We start from the raw sequence: 17,416 nt of genomic DNA, 5'->3' as shown, positions 1-17,416 counted from the left end.
ATTTCCATTGGGTTTAGCACCCTCAAAATTTTTTGAAAATTTGGCTCCTCTGTTGCTAAGCAAATCTGTATCTTGGAATAAAATGTGCACGGTCCCCGCTAAGGTATAGCATTTAAACTGATGAGAAACTATGCATTTATTGGGTACTAAGTAATAACTTACATGTCCAATACTATACTGTACTAAAGTTCATACAAAGTCTGCTTCAATGGGTGAGGCAAGCAGTACTCATGTAGTAATGTCCAGGAGCTCCTTCCAATACACCCTCTGTCAAATTCAATACATTATCAAAACTGGCCTTTCTGCGTAAAAAAGGAGAACCAACCAGTCATAATAACCAACAATTTTTATCATATTCCGAAATAACCCAGACACATACATCGACTACAGATGAAGTCTCGGTAGCAACTAAAAGAGAAAATCTACGCCAGTCTCCACCGCGCCGGAACCTCAGATGAGGGGGATTAGCATGAAAATAGCAAAAGCCGGTCTACACATTTAAATGCAATCTCTCCAAATACATACGAACATAAATAAATAATCTTTTTTTTCTAATGACATCATCTCAAACAGCTACAGAACTTCCTACATCCGCGCTCCCGCCGCGTCTCCGAGGAGTGTAGCAGCGGCAACATCCGGGTGCCGGCGCGCATTCCAGCGCATGCTCCGTAGCTCTACCTCTCTTTATAAAAATGAGTTGCCAGTATGAGGTGTATTTATTTGTTTATTTTATTTTGGTCCCGCCCACCTCCCTGTTGTTTCCTCCCCGCCCCCCTGTAGTTCGCTTGTCAACGGGGAGCCGAAGAAGGGGGAGGGACCGTCGAATGACACGCGCCGGCGCGCGGGACTCGGCGTACACACCCCCCTTCACCCGCAGCCTTTCCTCCCGCCCCCTCCCCGAGCCGGCGCTAGGGAACAGGAAGGGAGCGAGCATGGCCGGGGCTGGTGCCACCGCTAACAGTAGACCAATAATAGGATAACTGTAATAACCCTAGGAGCAATAATCATCCTCATCATCGTCGCAGGGCGTTCGGGGGCTGCTCCTCGTCTGCTTCCTTCCGGGCTAGCGAGGGTGCGCCCGCCGCCTCCACGGCTCTTCCTTGCTCCGGTGCGTCCTGCAGGCAGCGGGGCGGGAGCTGCAGTCGCTGATCGCGGCATGTGAGCTCCGGGCGTGGAAGGCTGCAAGAGGGGCAGAGGCGCTGTCACTCGGGAGCCAGGTCCTGGGGCAGGAAGTGAGGGAGTGCAGCATCTTGCTCTAGGATCGTTTACGCTGTTTTTTTTTTAATTTTACGATTGTTATTATGTTCGCTTCCGTTTCGGGGTTGGTTTGTATTATATACAGTGGGTAGTTTCCCCCCCCCATCTTCCCTAGAAACGTGTGAGCGGTTTTCTCGTTTGTGCAACGCGATAAAAATTCAGAAACGTCCCCCCCCCCTCTCCATACGCTGCGGGATTCGGGTTTTATAGCTCTGTGTCTGCTCTATGTTTCTGTATATACAACAGAATATAATAACAATAGTATCACAAAAAAAAAAAAAATCAGGGATAGGAGGGGAAAGTAAATATTAGGGGGATAGGGGGGGGGATCAGGAGGAGGGGAAGGAGAAGGTGGTGGAGGAAAGGGAAAACGGGAGACCATGAAGAAATTTAAGAAGGTGCTGGACGGCCTGACAGCCGTCTCATCCTCGTCAGCCTCGGCTTCCTCGCAGCCTACCAACAGGGAGACGGACATCCAGGAGACCCTCCAGTCCGAGCACTTCCAGCTCTGCAAGGTGAAGTAGTGGTCTTGTCATTCTCTTAGGTAACTTGTCGCCCGTACCAGCTATCGCTGCTGCCACCATCATCCCCCCTTTCCCACTCTTCTCACCCGATGGCTGCTAGGCTCTTTCCTAGTGCAGATGGTTGCACTATGATAGAATAGAGATGGTGCATCCGATTGTGCAAGGACTGTAATAAGCATAAATTGTATGTTTAATAACGCGTTTTATGAAATATTTATGTTCAGATAATTGTATTGCATTGTCAAAGTTTAAAAATCAATAAAGATTTATAAAAAAAAAAAAAAAAGAAGAGAGATGGTGCATCTGTTTCGGGCCACTTTACTTTCCTGCCTACCCGGGATGGGATTGTTTGTTATTTGCCTTGGGATGGTGGCTTTTTAACCTTCCTCCCACTACCGCCTTTATTTTTTTTCATCTCAAACCATTTGAGATGCGAGAGTTTCTTTGCCCTTTCCAGCTTAGGGGCTCCTAAAGATTTCCAGTGTGTGCACCGGCCTGCCTATTGTGAACGCAATGGTTAATGGAAGTACGGAATTGATTGCCTCTCCGTTTGGGTAGAAATGACAGCCCTGGCTGGTGGCAGCCGGGGGAAAGGTGTATTTCTCAAGCTGGAATCGAGGGAGCGCGCTGAAAGCCGGGATCCAATCTGAGCATTAAGTTCAAGACCTAGATTGGATTTTCTGCTTCCTGCTAATTGGTGGCGCTTGATGGGAGCAGCAATATCTTTAACACTGAAAACAGATGCTGCGGTTCATTCGTGCACCAGCTGAAGAAAGAAGCTAATCTCGACGTTAATTTCAATTTTTGCGTAACCCTTCCCCCTTGCAAATACAAACACCTGTGGCCTAACTGGTTCTTTTTTTTTTTTTCTCCCGGACTTCCCTGTGGGTGTGTGCTCTTTCATCAATACTTGCAGTTAAATTTATTGAGCAAAACCCACCTTCCCTTATACGAACTAGGATAAGGAGCCATGTTTAAAAAAAAAATAAAAAATGAAGACCGATTTCCCCCCATTTAGTTTTTGGTAGGGTTTATATTTATCTGCAACGTAACCATGCCCGCACCTCCTTTCTCTGGTCAGCTGCCAGCATGCTGGAGCTGTAATTGTACCGTGGCAGCTTGTAGACATTAGGCCCAGCGCTTGTGTGTTCTAGTGGTGTTTATGAACTCCTCCTCTCACTGTCTGTAAAGCTACAGATCACACACACCACTAACAGCCAGGGCTTTTTAACATACCCAACTCTGATGTGGATTCTCTTTGATTAGTTGTTGTTGTTTTTTGGTGTTTTTTTTTTAATAGCAGACCAGAGGCCAAGTCTGCATGAGGAACTTGAGAAAGTGGCTTTATTGTATTTTGTAGGAAGGAGGTCAAATGCATTACAGTATTTAATAATAGCAGTGTACTCCCATTGCTGCGGGTGTGTGATTTTATACAGAGTTTACAGTAATGTGAATATTTCTATCTATTTACTAGATATGTGTAAAATATGAACTTCATTTTGCTTGCTACCCAAAGTATGAAGAGGAGGGGGAGGGTGAAGGCTAAAAAAGATACATGGTCCAAATGTAAATTCAAGCAGGAAGTGTCAATGAAGATGATTAATAATTTTTTTTAGAGGATATATAGATTCTTGCTGTAAATGCATTACTCCTAATTTGCAAAATGCTATCTGTTCAAGGGGAGTTATTGGGGTTCAAGGATTATCCTGGTTAAATGGGTTAGAAATCACACATGCATGTATACAGCAACTTATCTGGAAGATTTAATTCACTTATTTTATTGGTACGCTTATGGTTTTTATTGCACTTGTGTAAATTTCCATTTTTTCAATGGAATTGTTCACCCGGCTGTGTTGATATGAGGCAGAATGAAGGTAATTGTGATCTGTAAATAGAATGCTTAAATCAGATGCTAATGCAGTCTTTCTTATGTTTTATTTTTATTGTCTTCCTCTTTGGGTTACCACGGTGTGTTTAGACTGTCCGCCATGGATTTCCCTATCAGCCTTCAGCATTGGCATTTGATCCTGTGCAGAAGATCCTAGCAGTTGGGACCCAGACTGGAGCTTTGAGGTTGTATCCTTTCCTTATAGATCTAAATCAGCATTGGGCTGAACTGTGTCCTTATCTGACTTCACACATTGGAGCCGCTCAGATGAAGGTCAGGTATGGAAGGGTAGAGGGGTTTCTGCAGCAACAGCAGCAGTACTAGGCTGCTGACATTGGGGCGAAGGAGGCTGGTCGTCTTGACACTGATCACTGTTCTTGAAAAGCTTCAGAGTGTGAATTATTGGCTTCATTTCAGATTTGACTTCAATTGAACATGGCAAAATAGGGCAATCATGAATGTATTTTATGTTCAAACTTGCAAGCTAAAAAGTGTCTCATCTTGAGAAAGATTGCGGTTACTACTTTGTTTTAAAACCCACGAAAGGTTCACCTTTACTGACAAGGACATTAAAATATAGGGGGGGGGGAAGTGCATTTCAGAAATGTTTCTGTGTTCTTAACATGATCTTTTGCATAGAGTTTGCATAGATATTCAATGGGCTGTAGTAATTCAGTGCTCTAGCACAGTGTTCTTCAACCACCGGTCCATGGACCAGTGCCGGTCCACAGAAATTTCCTGCCGGTCCACAGGGCCAGCACGTGCATCAGGCCCAAAACAGTGTTCTTCAACCTCCGGTCCACGGTGCGATCGATGCAACGTTGTCTTTGAGCCAGCTCCCTCTTCCTAACTGATTCAGTGCACAAAGCCACGGACAGTGGCTCCTAAGGGCATCCTGCGCCTGAACTGGAAGCCTTCTCTCTGATGTTGCAACGTCAGAGGGAAGGCTTCCAGATGAGGCACGGGATATGCAAGGAGCAATTAGTACTATTATGGGGGCGGGGTCTGGGGTGGAGATTGGGTAGAGATGGGAGGGGTCTGGACCACAACTTAGCCCCGTGTTCTTTAACCACCGGTCCACAGAATAATTCTTTTATTTCTGCCAGTCCATAGGTGTAAAAAGGTTGAAAAACACTGCTCTAGCATATTGCTTGTAGTACTGTATATCGACTTCTCAACAGCTATATGTTCCTTGCTCTAAGTAGAGTGACACAAATGCTAAGATTTCTATAGAGACATTTGGTAATTACAGGTTTATTAATATCATGATTTTTTGAAAAGGTTTTTGTATTTTCGTCATATTTTAAAATAAGGGAAACTGCTGACATGGATTCTCATAGAGCAGTGGTTCCCAAACCTGTCCTGGGGGACCCCCAGCCAGTCAGGTTTTCAAGATATCCCTAATGAATATGCATGAGAGAGATTTGCATATAATGGAAGTGACAGGTATGCAAATCTCTCTCATGCATATTCATTAGGGACATCTTGAAAACCTGACTGACTGGGGGTCCCCCAGGACAGGTTTGGGAACCACTGTCATAGAGGGTCTAATTCCAGAGTTTAAGTCCCAGCTTTGTATATTTAGTGCTGTGAAGTAGAGAATGACACAGGGACAAATTTTTCCTCGTCCCCGTGGGAACTCATTTTCCCGTCCTGGTGAGTTTTTTTCCTGTCTCTGCCCCATTCCTGCAAGCTCTGTCCTCATCTGCACAAGCCTCAAACACTTTAAAATCATAAGTGTTCGAGGCTTGTGCGGTTAAGGCAGAGCTTACAGGAATGGGACAGGGACAAAACTCATGGAATGGGATGGGAAAATTGAGTTCCTGCGGAGATAGGGACAAATATATCCCCGACCCGTGTCATTCTCTACTGTGAAGTTCTGATTCTTGTCAGTGTCCCTGTCCAATTTATTACCTTTGCAGTGAGTTAAGCCCCAAAGAACTATTTTCAAATGGAGCTATCTTTTTTTTTTTTTTCTCAATCATGTACTTTAGTTATCTTACATTATTTAATGTGAAAAGTGGTGCAAAGCTAAACTGAAAGCCTGCAACTTCTGAATTGCAGGTGAAATGTTACTCTCAGACTATTTAATATTTTTGTATTGCATGCTTTGTTTGTGGTAGTTGGCCTTTATAAGCTAGAACAGCTTGTCCAAGTTCAGTCTTAAGGGCAGCAAGCAGACCAAGTTTTCAAGATATCCCTAATGAATATGCATGGCTAAGATTTGCATGCCCACTACACTTCCCCCTCCCCATTCGTGGTTTCGGCAATTGCAATTTCACATATTCACGATTTTTTGGGGAGGGGAAAAAAGAAAAACCCCCCCACAGTTTAGCCTTCCCCCCGGCGTCCCGGCCTTACCTGGTGGTCTAGTGGGCTTTCGGGGCAGGAGCAATCTTCCTACATTCCTGCCCCGTGTAGATCACCAATAGGAAATGGCTGTGGGGAGTTCCGTCGTAGTCTCGAGAGACTACGGGAACTCATGGGATGCCGGGGGGAAGGCAGGAGGGAGGTGGGGGTGGGTCAGAGCCGGACCAGAAGATATTCGTGGTATTTCACCATTCACGGTCCGGCTCTGCGAATCCGGAGGGAGAAGTGTACATCCATTTTATGCAGATCTCTCTTTTGCATATTCATTAGGGATATCCTGAAAACCTGGTCTGCTTGCTTCCCTTAAGGTTTGAACTTTGGACAAGCCTGAGCTAGAAGTTAGTTCTCACAAAAAACAGCCCCCCCAACAACAAAACGTGTAAGCTTTTCTGTAAACAGTTTATTTCCTTAGTTGAATGGTAGTATATTGGTTAGTAAAGAGAGACTGATGAATTTCACATACAGCATGTCATGTGTGCTACTAGTTCTGTCTTTTGGAGTTATGGAAAGACTCATTTCTGTATGAATTTACTTGTAACATTTGCTAATTATAGTTGTGCATCTGCATTTTTGCTAAAAATTGCAAACTTTTAAAGCATGGTTTAATCTATTCTAATAAAACATATTGAGAGGGGTCTCTCTGTATTAGAGCTTTCTCACATTTTGTGGCTGTGAGAAAAAGTACTTTGTAAACAGGGCTAGGTAATTATTTAACTGAAAGGATATTTGAAGGCATTTGACAAAGTCCCTCATGAGAAACTCCTGAGAAAAATAAAAAGTTGTGGGATAGGAAGCAATGCCTTATTGGGGACTGGAATCTGGCCGAAATATAGGAAAATAGTTTGGATTACATTAGTACTTCCCAAGTTGGTCCTGGAGTACCCTCTTGCTAGTTAGGTTTTCATTATATGTACATTAAATAATGGGTAAGACTTATTTTATTAACTGCCTTTTTTCATGAAGAGATTCTCCCTGTGGTTTACAGTACATTGAATAGTAATCAGATACTCTTACATATTTTCCTAATGTGTCCCGGCAGGCTTAAAATCTAACTGTGGTACCTGTGGTACCTGAGGCACTCGGAGAAACTGAAAGGGGATAGGTTTAGAACCAATGCCAGGAAGTTCTTCTTCACCCAGAGAGTGGTGGACACGTGGAACACACTCCCGGAGGTTGAGATAGGGCAGAAGACACTACAGGGATTCAAAGAAGGTTTGGATAAATTCCTGAAGGATAAGGGGATTGAGGGATACGGATAGAAGTAGTGATAGGTTTTTTTAGGATGAGGCAGGGAACACTTGACAGGTCATGGACCTGATGGACCGCCGCGGGTGTGGACCGCTGGGCGCGATGGACCTCTGGTCTGATCCCGGTGGAGGCAACTTCTTATGTTCATATGTTAAGTAACTTGCCCAGAGTCACAAGGAGGGGGCTGGGATTGAACTCGCAATCTCAGGGTGCTGAGACAGCAGCTCTAACCACTAGGCCACTCCCCACCCCATACACCGCCTCCATTGTATGCATATCTCCTTCATGCATATTCAGTGAATATTCTGAAAACCTGACTGGCAAAGGAGTACTCCAGAATTGACTCGGGAAACACTGGATTAGATGGTCAGATTTCTCAGTGAAGAAAGATAAAAAGAGTACCCCATGGATCAGTTGTACTTTAACAACACTTTATAAATGATCTGGGAAAGGGAGTGAAATGATTGAATTTGAAGATGATGAAACGCTATTCAAAGCTAAATCGCATATAGAATCATGTGTATGGGGGGTATCATGTATAAAACAATATAACAGGAAGTATTTTTTCAGTTAGTGCACAGTTAAGCTATGGAGTTTGTAGATACGTTTTCTTCAAGATAGCACAGATAGCAAAAGTCCATAAGTGATTAGCCATGTATACTTGAGAAACCCTCTGCATTCCGTTGGAATAAACAGTGGATCCTGCCAGATATTTGTGTCCTGAATTCTAGTGCAACAGGAATATCAGTCATGACCAGCAGGTATTTATCCTGTTTTACTGCAAAGTCTGTAGAGAGCCTAATTTACATCTGCTCCTCCTCTGGGTTGAGCTGGATTTCCACAGTCTTACTTTCTACAACAAAGTTGTAGGAGCTTCTCTGTTCTGCTCGCATTTAATTTCTTTGTTTTGTGGGTTTTTCTCTCTTAAGCGAGGCTTTTGGTGTTGCAGAGGCTCTTGTTTCCTCTGAAACATCTCTAGCTGCGAGAAGATACAGACTCTCGGAGCAGAGGTCTGTAGCCCACAGGCACATGCTTTGCACGATTCCTGTGTGGCCAACCTGCATTAACAGTCTGGAGTGTGAGGGTCCATTCCTTTGGGAACAGGCTCGTCCCAGGTTTTGTTTGCAGTGGGCTTGAGCACAGGCTGTTTGGCTTTCATGGCGGATTTGTACCAGGATCAGGGCTGACTGCATTCTTCTCCCCACAACATCATGCGAGCTCCGATGGGGGTCTGAGGGTCCGGGGAGACTGGATGGCAGTCCGAAGGAACAAGTTGTTTTCCCTTTGTTGGATTTGTGTGAGGCAGAAATTTTCTGACTAGAGGTTCTCTATGAGCAGCATTCATTATGGCACAGTGAGTAAGGCTGTTACAACCTGTGGGAAAATGGGGGATGGAGTCCTTTAAAGTAATTTTAAAGGTTATGAGGCTAGGGACAGGGACCCCCACCTCCAAAAACTCACCTGAATTTTTTTGTGTTTAATTTTTGCCTCCATGGGCAGTTTTAGGTGCTAAAATCACTATCGTGGTTGCCATCTTGGATTTTCCTATTTGATTTTAAAAGCCTCCATCTGCTTCTTTTTGGGATTTTGTCAGGTACTAGAGACCTGGATAGGCTACTGGGCTAGATGGACCATTGGTCTGACCCAGTAAGGCTATTCTTATGAAAAAAATACATAGATGGACTCCTTAGGTGGAGATCCTTTGGATTCATGCCAGATTTGCAGCGGATGCCTGTTCGAGGGGGGTCATTGTTCCACCTGCGGTGTGGCACATGAGGGTGGGATGGGAGCTTCGGGCTTCACCCTTTCTCATACCTCTGGGGAAATTGGAGCCCATATGGAACATTTCCTAGGCCCGAAATTTCAACTGAAGCCGGAAAATGGGGAGCTCGTGTCCCTGACAAAGCGCAGCTGCATGCCGGTGGACAAATCCCAGAAGGCATCAAGGGAGGTCCTGCCAAGTCCTTCCGGGCAGCCTGGGCAGTGCTTCACTCCTGAATTCATGATATGAGGTATTAAGCTTTTTTTAAGCTACAGAAGCAGACCTGTCCCCTCATGGGTCACAGTGAGAGTGGTACCTGGGTTTCACCCAATGAAGGGTGCAGGGTCCCCTAGTCAAAGCCATGCTTAAGTGTTGGGAACTTAGGCAGCACAGTATTTGGACGAAGATGATTCAGAGTCCATGCCTCTGCTTTCTCAGTTGGGGTCCTCTGTGCTTAGAGAGTCAGCATCTCAGTTTGAAGGGCTAGACCACGATCAGATAGCAGTCCTGGACCTTGGAAAAGACTCAAAGGTGCACAGGCTGTTCAAATTATCTGCTGTGCAGGCTCCCTTCAAGAATGAAAGCTGGAAGAACCCCAGACCTCTACTACACAGAGCTTGCTCATGAGCAGCACAAAAACGCAGGTGACATGCATTCCCTCGTATCCAGATGTTACTAGAATGATAACTGATCACTGGAAGGCCCCTGAGGGTAGCCAAGTCTGACACTCTGCCTGATGATTGCTGCGTTCCAGCAGCTGTTTAATACACCAAAGATGGATTCCCTAGTGGCGCAAGCTACCAAACATACCTCCCTTTCCAGTGAAGGTGGAGTGGTTCTGAAGGACTCCCAGGACCACAGACTGGACTTTGTCATAAAGAGACAATTTGGGGCCAAGGCGCTAGGCTTAAAAGCAGCAGCAGCGGCATCATTTGTCACCTGAGCATACCATCCAGAACTCAGCTAGGCAGATGACCCAGAAAACAGCAGTGACCCCCAGTTCCTTCTGGCAGCAGTTGATTACATAGCGGATGCGCTGTATGACCTTTATAGGGTCTTGAGTAAGGTCTTTGTATACACCATCTTTGTCTGCAGAATGCTTTGGATCAGGCAATGAGCAGGAGATTCAACCTATAAGGCAACGTTGTGCAAACTCCCCTTTAAAGTGCAATTGCTCTTTGGCAAGGGTCTCCACGATCTGGTAGCCAGTGTGTCAGATTGTAAGTCAAAGTCCTTACTGGACATCAGACCACGGGCCCCATGAGATTCCAGTTGAGGAAATTTTTGTGGCTCTAGGCAGCCCTTGGAGGGTGGGGGAGAGGCTGACAGAATTTTTGCATGTGTGGATATGGATCTCTTCAGACTGCTGGGTGGTGGCCATCATTTGGGAGGGATACAAGCTAGAATTCTTTTGGCCCCTTCAGGATCTCTTTGTAAATTCTCCTGTGGGAAAGCCGGACAAAGCAGCCCTGCTTCTTAGAAGCAGTCCACTTTGGCAGACAATATGAAGGCTTGGAAGTGTTTCTAAAGCTGGTGCAGTCAGAGACGCACAGATTCAATCAAAACCTCCAATTGCCATGGTCTTAGTCTTTCTTCAGGAATGGCTTGATAAAGGCTTTACAGTGGGTTCACTCAAGGTCTTTCCTGTTTTTAAAGGGGCAGACCAAACAGAAAACCTTGGTTTTTCAACCAGATGTGTCCAGGTTTTTAAAGGGAGCATTGCGTCTTTGCCCTCCTGTGCACTAGCCTTTTCTGTCATGGAATCTTAATCTCGTCCTGTGGGCACTAACTTGGGCTCCATATGAGTCCTTGGTCGAAGCCTCACTCATGGACTTAAGTCAAGACCATGTTTTTAGTGGCCGTGACTATGGCCAGAAGGGTATCAGAATTGCAGGCTCTGTCATGCAGGGAACCCTTTTTCAAGATTTTGGAGACTGGTGTCTCGCTCTGAGCGGTATCTTCCTTCTTACCAAAGATGGTTTCTAGTTTTCATATAAACCAGGAAGTGCGTCTCCTGGCCTTTTTTGTCCTCCAGAGTAAAGAAGGAAGGCAAGATCCTGAAATGCCTGGACATCTGAACAGTTCTTCGCTATTTAGAGAAGACAAACAATTTTTGTCTGTCGGATCATCTCTTTGTACTCCTGGGTGTAGCATGACAGGGATGGATGACATCAAAGATGAACATTTCAAGATAGATTTGTCTGGAAATTTCTTCGGCCTATATCGGGAGTTCTATTAGAGGGGTGGTGTTGTCTTGGGTAGAGGCTAGAGCTGTCTCACCTGAAGAAATCTGTAGGACAACCACGTGGCCTCGCCTCCATATTTTTACCAAGTTTTACAGGGTGGATGTAGCAGCCAGAAGGGATGCAGAGTTTGGTTCTGCAGTGCTGGCAGCAGGCTCACTTGTCCCTCTCTAGACATTGGGGACTGCTTTGGTATGTCCCACTGGTCAAGACTGATATTCATGTTGCACTGGAATGGAAGAGTAGGTTGTTTTGATAATCTTCTTTTTTGTAAAAAGGAATATCAGTCTTGATGCCCACCCTCTCAGTTCGTTAACTTTCTATGACATCTCGGACATGTCTGGAGGATCAAATGTCTTGATTCCTTCCACTGTCCCTTACTATCAGGGAGGAAAATAAATTTATTACAATAGTGTAAACAAATTTGCAAATTTGAGTATCTTTTGAATTGTTGATGCGAGTTGAACACAAGTTTCGTTTCACGTCGTTATACCTCGTTATGCATTGCAGCATGTTTTAATTAATGCTGTTTTTGTTGAATAGAACATACTTATGTTGTCTCTGGGAGAATCTCCGCTTCCCTCTCTTTTTGTACCCACTCTAGGGCTCACTAACTGCTTTGATACAGACTGAAGAAATCCAGCCCAGCCCAGACTGAGAGGAGGAGGAGCAAAGAATATGTAAATTAGGCTCTCTACCAACTTTGCAGTAAAAGAAGGTAAATACCTGATGGTCAAGTCAACTGATTATTCCTGTTTACAAGAAAGATTAGCAAAGATAAGAGACAAATCTTCCATTGGCCACTGTTAGACACAGGATGCTGGACTTGATTCAGTATGTCATGTACCCTTATGTTTCTAAATCATATACTGAATAAATTCTTTGAGAATAAAATATGGAGGTGGCAGTCAGTGTGTTTTGTTTTCGCTTTTAGTTTGAGTTTGTCGTTTTTAATTTTTTTTTTTTTTTTTTTTTTGCTGCTGTGTGTGAACAAATGTATTGTACATTTTATTGACTGTAAATAGAGGCTGTTTGAATTCACTGTACAGTTTTTGTCAGTAAAGAATATGGCCTTTTATAGTTCATGAATTCATTTCCAGTGTGTTTGAAATGAGACTATGTTAATCCTTAAGTGGTTGCAGGAGGCTGCTCTTTAAATGAAAGTGCTGCTCAATTAAATCATCGCAGGCCATTCTTAGTCAAAGTTGTAAGAGTGTGATGAAAATACTTGGATAAGGCCTATCCTGTGATTTGATGGTTATTGCTTCGTATATGACAAGGGTGGGCAACCTTTCAGTCTGCAGACTGTTTGCGACCCACTGTTAAATTTTATGCAGCCTATGAGACATGGGAAGTAGACAGAGAAAATTAATTAACAAGAGTTTTGGCAATTTAAAATACTGTATTCAGAATTGCCACTCCACAGAGTTTTCATTTTTTTAAAGGTCTATAGAGTTCTGTGCATTTCTGGTTCCTGTCTTTATGTAATGTTGTGGCCCACTAGGAACAGTATTGACATTCATGCAGTCCTTGATGTATAAAGGTTGCTCATTTCCTAATATATGAAGAAGTGGGACCTGAGGTTTATCCTCAATTCTGCCTTGCATTTTGAACTGTTTACTTAGGTGTTCCACTGAAATAGCATGCAAAACGTTTCATAGGCTATTGCTTTAAAGTAGATCTCCCAAATGTTTTTTGTTTTTTTGTGTGTGGACTTAAAGTATAGACAAGCCCCTTAAATTGTAGGCCTTCTATGACTGGTTAAAGCTTCCATGACTAGTAGGAGCTTCTTTCTGGCCCCAAAGAGCCATTGCAGCACTTGGTTGACAATTTACATGGGAGAGAAACGGGAAATTCTATCAGCTCAGCAAGATGGTCCCTAGAGAGCGCTCTTTGTGAGGTGGAAGAAGGGAATGCTGCAAGAAAGAGGTTAAAAGACTGCTAAATAATTATTGATGAGACCAAATTAATGTTAAATGAAACTACCACCTGTCCAATGTAAGGGCAATTTTAAGCCATTTAAGTTCATTATGCTATAAGTGGAGCTACAAGCCCTTTCTGTCTCCCATTGTTTTTCCTTCCATGATTTATTACCAGGGACCCTAGCTTTTCCTATGGGTTAGTAGGTGACTCTTGTATTGTAAACTTACTACACTGGCTCAGCTTTCATGTTTTTAAGAAAACAAACACCGTTTTTTGTGTCATTGAAATATTCTCTGTTGCACGGAAATTGAGGTGATTTGCTGCATGTGCTTGTGAACCCAGTCTTGGCAGCTGATAGAGAAGGGGGCTTGCAAGCAGGACTGAATATGATTTCGGCTGGAGAGGGGTGCCTGTCACTGCCACTCTGTTCTAGAAAGCGTGGTCAAGCCAGAACTTACGGATGAGCAGGACACACGTGAAACGGAGCAGAAACTGTTTCTTTCTCATGCATGATTGTGGTAGTTTTCTGCGTTTAATTCACAACCGTGGGTGGCAGTTTGGTAACTCTGTGTGTGACAGGTGGGCAAAGAGTTTTGAATTTAACTGTTTTCACTCTGATCTCTGTGAATATTTTGGTATGCACCTCAAATTTTTGCAGTGGCACTGGCTTACTTGGCATGGCATGAGATTCACCTGGCAGAATGGATTTTCTGTCAGTGATATGTACCTTTATTTTATATTGTTCTGATATTCTATCACTAGAACATTTAGCATCTGGGCCACTTTCTCATGTGTGCACATCTGCAATAATAACAATTTGTGTTAATGGTTTGGTTTTGCTATTTCCATGCACATTTGTGGTGGATGAATGCAAAATTCAGAGGGCTTGATTTGGAAGGGTTGGCTTTTGCCATACATTTTCACCAGGAGACTAATTTCTGATGGAGTGGAGAAGTTTCATTAAAATGCTCCTGATTGAAAACCAGTCGCTGTGTCAGAATGAGACCTAGCTGCCTCTGTTGACACTCTGTGACTTGCACTTTTCTGTCTGCCGAGCTTACCAAGCCAAAGGACTCAGTTACTGCATGGAAAGATGAAATAGGCTTCCTGGGATATCTGTCTTTTCACTAGAGTACAGTCATTATTTGTGGATGCCGCCTAATTGTTGGCTAGCATTTGCTAAGGACAGAAAGCTTTCATTATGTGTGAGTGAAAACAGTGTTGGAAACAGCAGAGTAGTCACATTCAGATGCAAAATTCTGGTGATTCTCAAATACAGTAAAACCTTGGATTATGAGTAACTTGGTATGCAAGTGTTTTGCAAGATGAGCAAAACATTTTATTAAATTTTAACTTGATTAGCAATATGAGTACGTACAGTATACGTGCATGACAACTGAGCCGATGGTTCTTCTCTCTATGACGCTGTGGACTGTTCTAAATGAGCGAAGTCTTGCAATATGAGTACATACAGTATATGTGCGTCACATCATCACAACTGAGCCCAGTGGCATACCAAGGGGTGGGGGGTGGACTGCCCCAGGTGCACACCTTAGGAGGGTGCACAGCCGTCCGGGTCTGGGACCAGAACCTCCCACCCTACTGAGCAATGGGACCTGCACCTCAGCGTGGCTGCCTGTCCACCCCCTCTGATGTACTTGCTCTGGAACAGTCGGCAGCAGAGCTGAGGTGCAAGAAGGTCCCACGAGGACTACGTCTGCTGGCTCTGCTCTGGAAGAAGCAAGTTACATTGGAGGGGTTGGACCTGGCAAACGCAGTCATCTTGGGACCTTGCTGCAACTCCCTGTGTCTGCTGGTCCACCCCCTCCGACGTCACGTACTTCTTCCAGAGCAGAGCTGGCAGATGTAGTCATCGCGGACCTTCCTGCACCTCAGCGCGGCTGCCGACTCTGCTCCAGAAGAAGTATGTTGGAGGGGGTGAACCGGCAGCTGCAGTCATCGTGGGACCTTGCTGCATGAAGGGAGAGAAAGGAGCAGGACTGCTGGTATGGAAGGGTGGTGGAGGGAGAGAAAGGGGGCAGGGTAGTAGGAAGGGTGGTGCTGATGGAATTGTTGTGCAAGGAAAGGGGAGAGAAACATAAAGGGGAAGGACACTGGATGGAATTGGATTGGAGTGAAAGAAACGGGGCAGATGCTGATGGAAGTGGGGGGAAGGGATAGACAAGGGGTAGATGCTGATTGAAGAGGGGTGGATGGAGAAAGAAAGGGCAGACATTGGATGTTAGTGAAGAGGGTAGAGGGGGAGCCTATGCTGGATGGTAGTGGGGAGGGTAGAGGAGGAGTCTATGCTGTATGGAAGTGCGGAGGAGAGAGATAAGGGAGCAGATGCAGGAAGGTAATAGGGAGGAGTGAAAGAGGGGAGCAGACGCTGGATGGAAGTGGACAGAGAGAGGAGAAGGTACTGGATGGAAGGGGTAGAGAAAGAGGACACCTGATGGAAGGAGGGGATAAATAAAAGGAGGGCACATGATGGGGGGGAAGAGGATTGAGTTAGTGAAATACTGGAGGGGATGAGGGAAAGAGGTGGCAAGCTGTAGGTAGACAGTGAAAAAGGAAATTGATGACAGGGTAGTAAGAAGGTAATCTAGACGCTGAAACTAAATTGAAAAGGAAAATGAGGGAAAAAAGGGAAAGGGATTGCAGAGGAGAGGGAAGGGAAGGAGAGGAGAGAGATGCCAGATCAATGGGGGTGAAGGGAGAGATGGAAGGGGGAGGCATACAGTTTCTGGAAGTGGCATAGAAGGAGAGAAGATGCCATATAGAAGGGGCAGAGGGAGAGAGCAGCCAATGGATGGAAGGAAGAGAGTAACAAGAAGATGAGGTATACAGAAACCAGAGAAGACAAAGGTAGAAAAAAAAATTATATTTATTTATTTTTTGCTTTAGGAGACATATCACTGTTTCTGTGGTGTTGCATTGTATGCAGAGTCCAGCTTCTTGGTGGTTCAATTTAACCTTTGTCTACGTATTTCTATTTTATCCCCCCTTTTACAAAACAGTAGAGCGTTTTTTAGCGCCAGCTGTGGTGGTAACAGCTCTGATGCTCAGAATTCTATGAGCGTCTGAGCTGTTACTTCCATAGCTAAATAAACCACACTACAGTTTTGTAAAAGGGGGCGAGGCTAGTTTGTGATTACATATTCCATACTAGGCGAAGGTGTTTTCTGTGTTCTGTGTGTTCGAAAGACATGATTTTCTGTTAGGATTGACTGTGTAGGATTGATTTGTACTAGTCTGGCTTGTTTAGTTTTACAATGGGTGTATTGATGGTGTACTGCTCACTGCAGTATGTAAGATACTACCTTTTCCTAGGTACACTCTTGTGTGACATATGGATTATTACTAAAAATCATGTTTTTCATACAGATGGGCAGGATGTCAAAAAATGATGGGCCCCGGGTGTCACTAGGTATGCCACTGACTGAGCCGATGGTTTTTCTCTCTCTGACGCTGCAAGATCTTGCAATACAAGTATGCACTGCATATGCGCATCATAACTGAACTGATGTTCTTCTCTCTAATGCTGGTGGAGTGTAGTGGCTGTTCTAAACGAGCGAGGTCTTGCAAGTGCAGGTTAATTTGTTTTGTATATATTTTTACTTTATACAGTGCAGTATTTTGTATTAAAGTTTTTGGGTTGTGAAACGAATCGTCTGAGTTTCCATTATTACTTAAGGGAAAATTTGCTTTGATATACAAGTGCTTTGGATTACAAGCATGTTTCTGGAATGAATTATTCTTGCAAACCAAGATTTTACTGTACTGATGTAGCATTATGGAGAATGATTTCATGAGATGAAGAAAATATTCTATTTTATCTCCCTTGCAATGTATGCAACTTTTTTAAATTGCAAACTTAAATAAATGCTTTATAAACAGATCAAGGAAAAAAAACCCTTTTAACAAATGTATGAGGCTTGAAGCCTGACTTGTTTTGTCAGTGAGTTCTGCCTTTGCTTTGAGAGGCTGGTTGGAGAAGGCATCAACAGATGCCAGATAGCAAAGTGGGTGGGTCTGTGGCTTTATAGATAATGCTTGCCAGATTCCTTTAAATTTACTTTTTCTCTGTACCTTCGTTTTTATGTTTCTGAAATTTTGCTGACTTAACAAACAGGAGAAGCATGTACGGTAATTCCTCTTTTTAGTAGCATTCAATTTTTATTTAGAAGGGAGTTTCAGA

At 44.1% G+C, this 17,416-nt stretch overlaps 1 protein-coding gene across 11 annotated transcripts in view; it reads left to right on the top strand.

The window, feature by feature from the left end:
- Positions 1-776: 776 nt before the first annotated feature.
- The window catches only part of STXBP5 (syntaxin binding protein 5), a 904,657-nt gene continuing 888,017 nt past the window's right edge, over positions 777-17,416 (top strand). For 7 of the 11 annotated variants that reach the window (XM_033939597.1, XM_033939595.1, XM_033939594.1 and 4 more), the window contains exons 1-2: positions 779-1,772; positions 3,760-3,857. In XM_033939597.1, the coding sequence (XP_033795488.1) occupies positions 1,638-1,772; positions 3,760-3,857 (233 nt within the window). In that variant the 5' untranslated portion in view covers positions 779-1,637. Of the gene's footprint in view, positions 1,773-3,759; positions 3,858-17,416 lie in introns of all 11 variants that reach the window. The other 4 variants (XM_033939588.1, XM_033939587.1, XM_033939586.1 and 1 more) reach the window with 2 other exon arrangements.

The sequence above is a fragment of the Geotrypetes seraphini genome, chromosome 3, assembly GCF_902459505.1.
Source record: "Geotrypetes seraphini chromosome 3, aGeoSer1.1, whole genome shotgun sequence".
Classification (NCBI taxonomy): Eukaryota; Metazoa; Chordata; class Amphibia; order Gymnophiona; family Dermophiidae; genus Geotrypetes; species Geotrypetes seraphini.
This window is presented reverse-complemented; position numbering and strand designations above follow the sequence as displayed.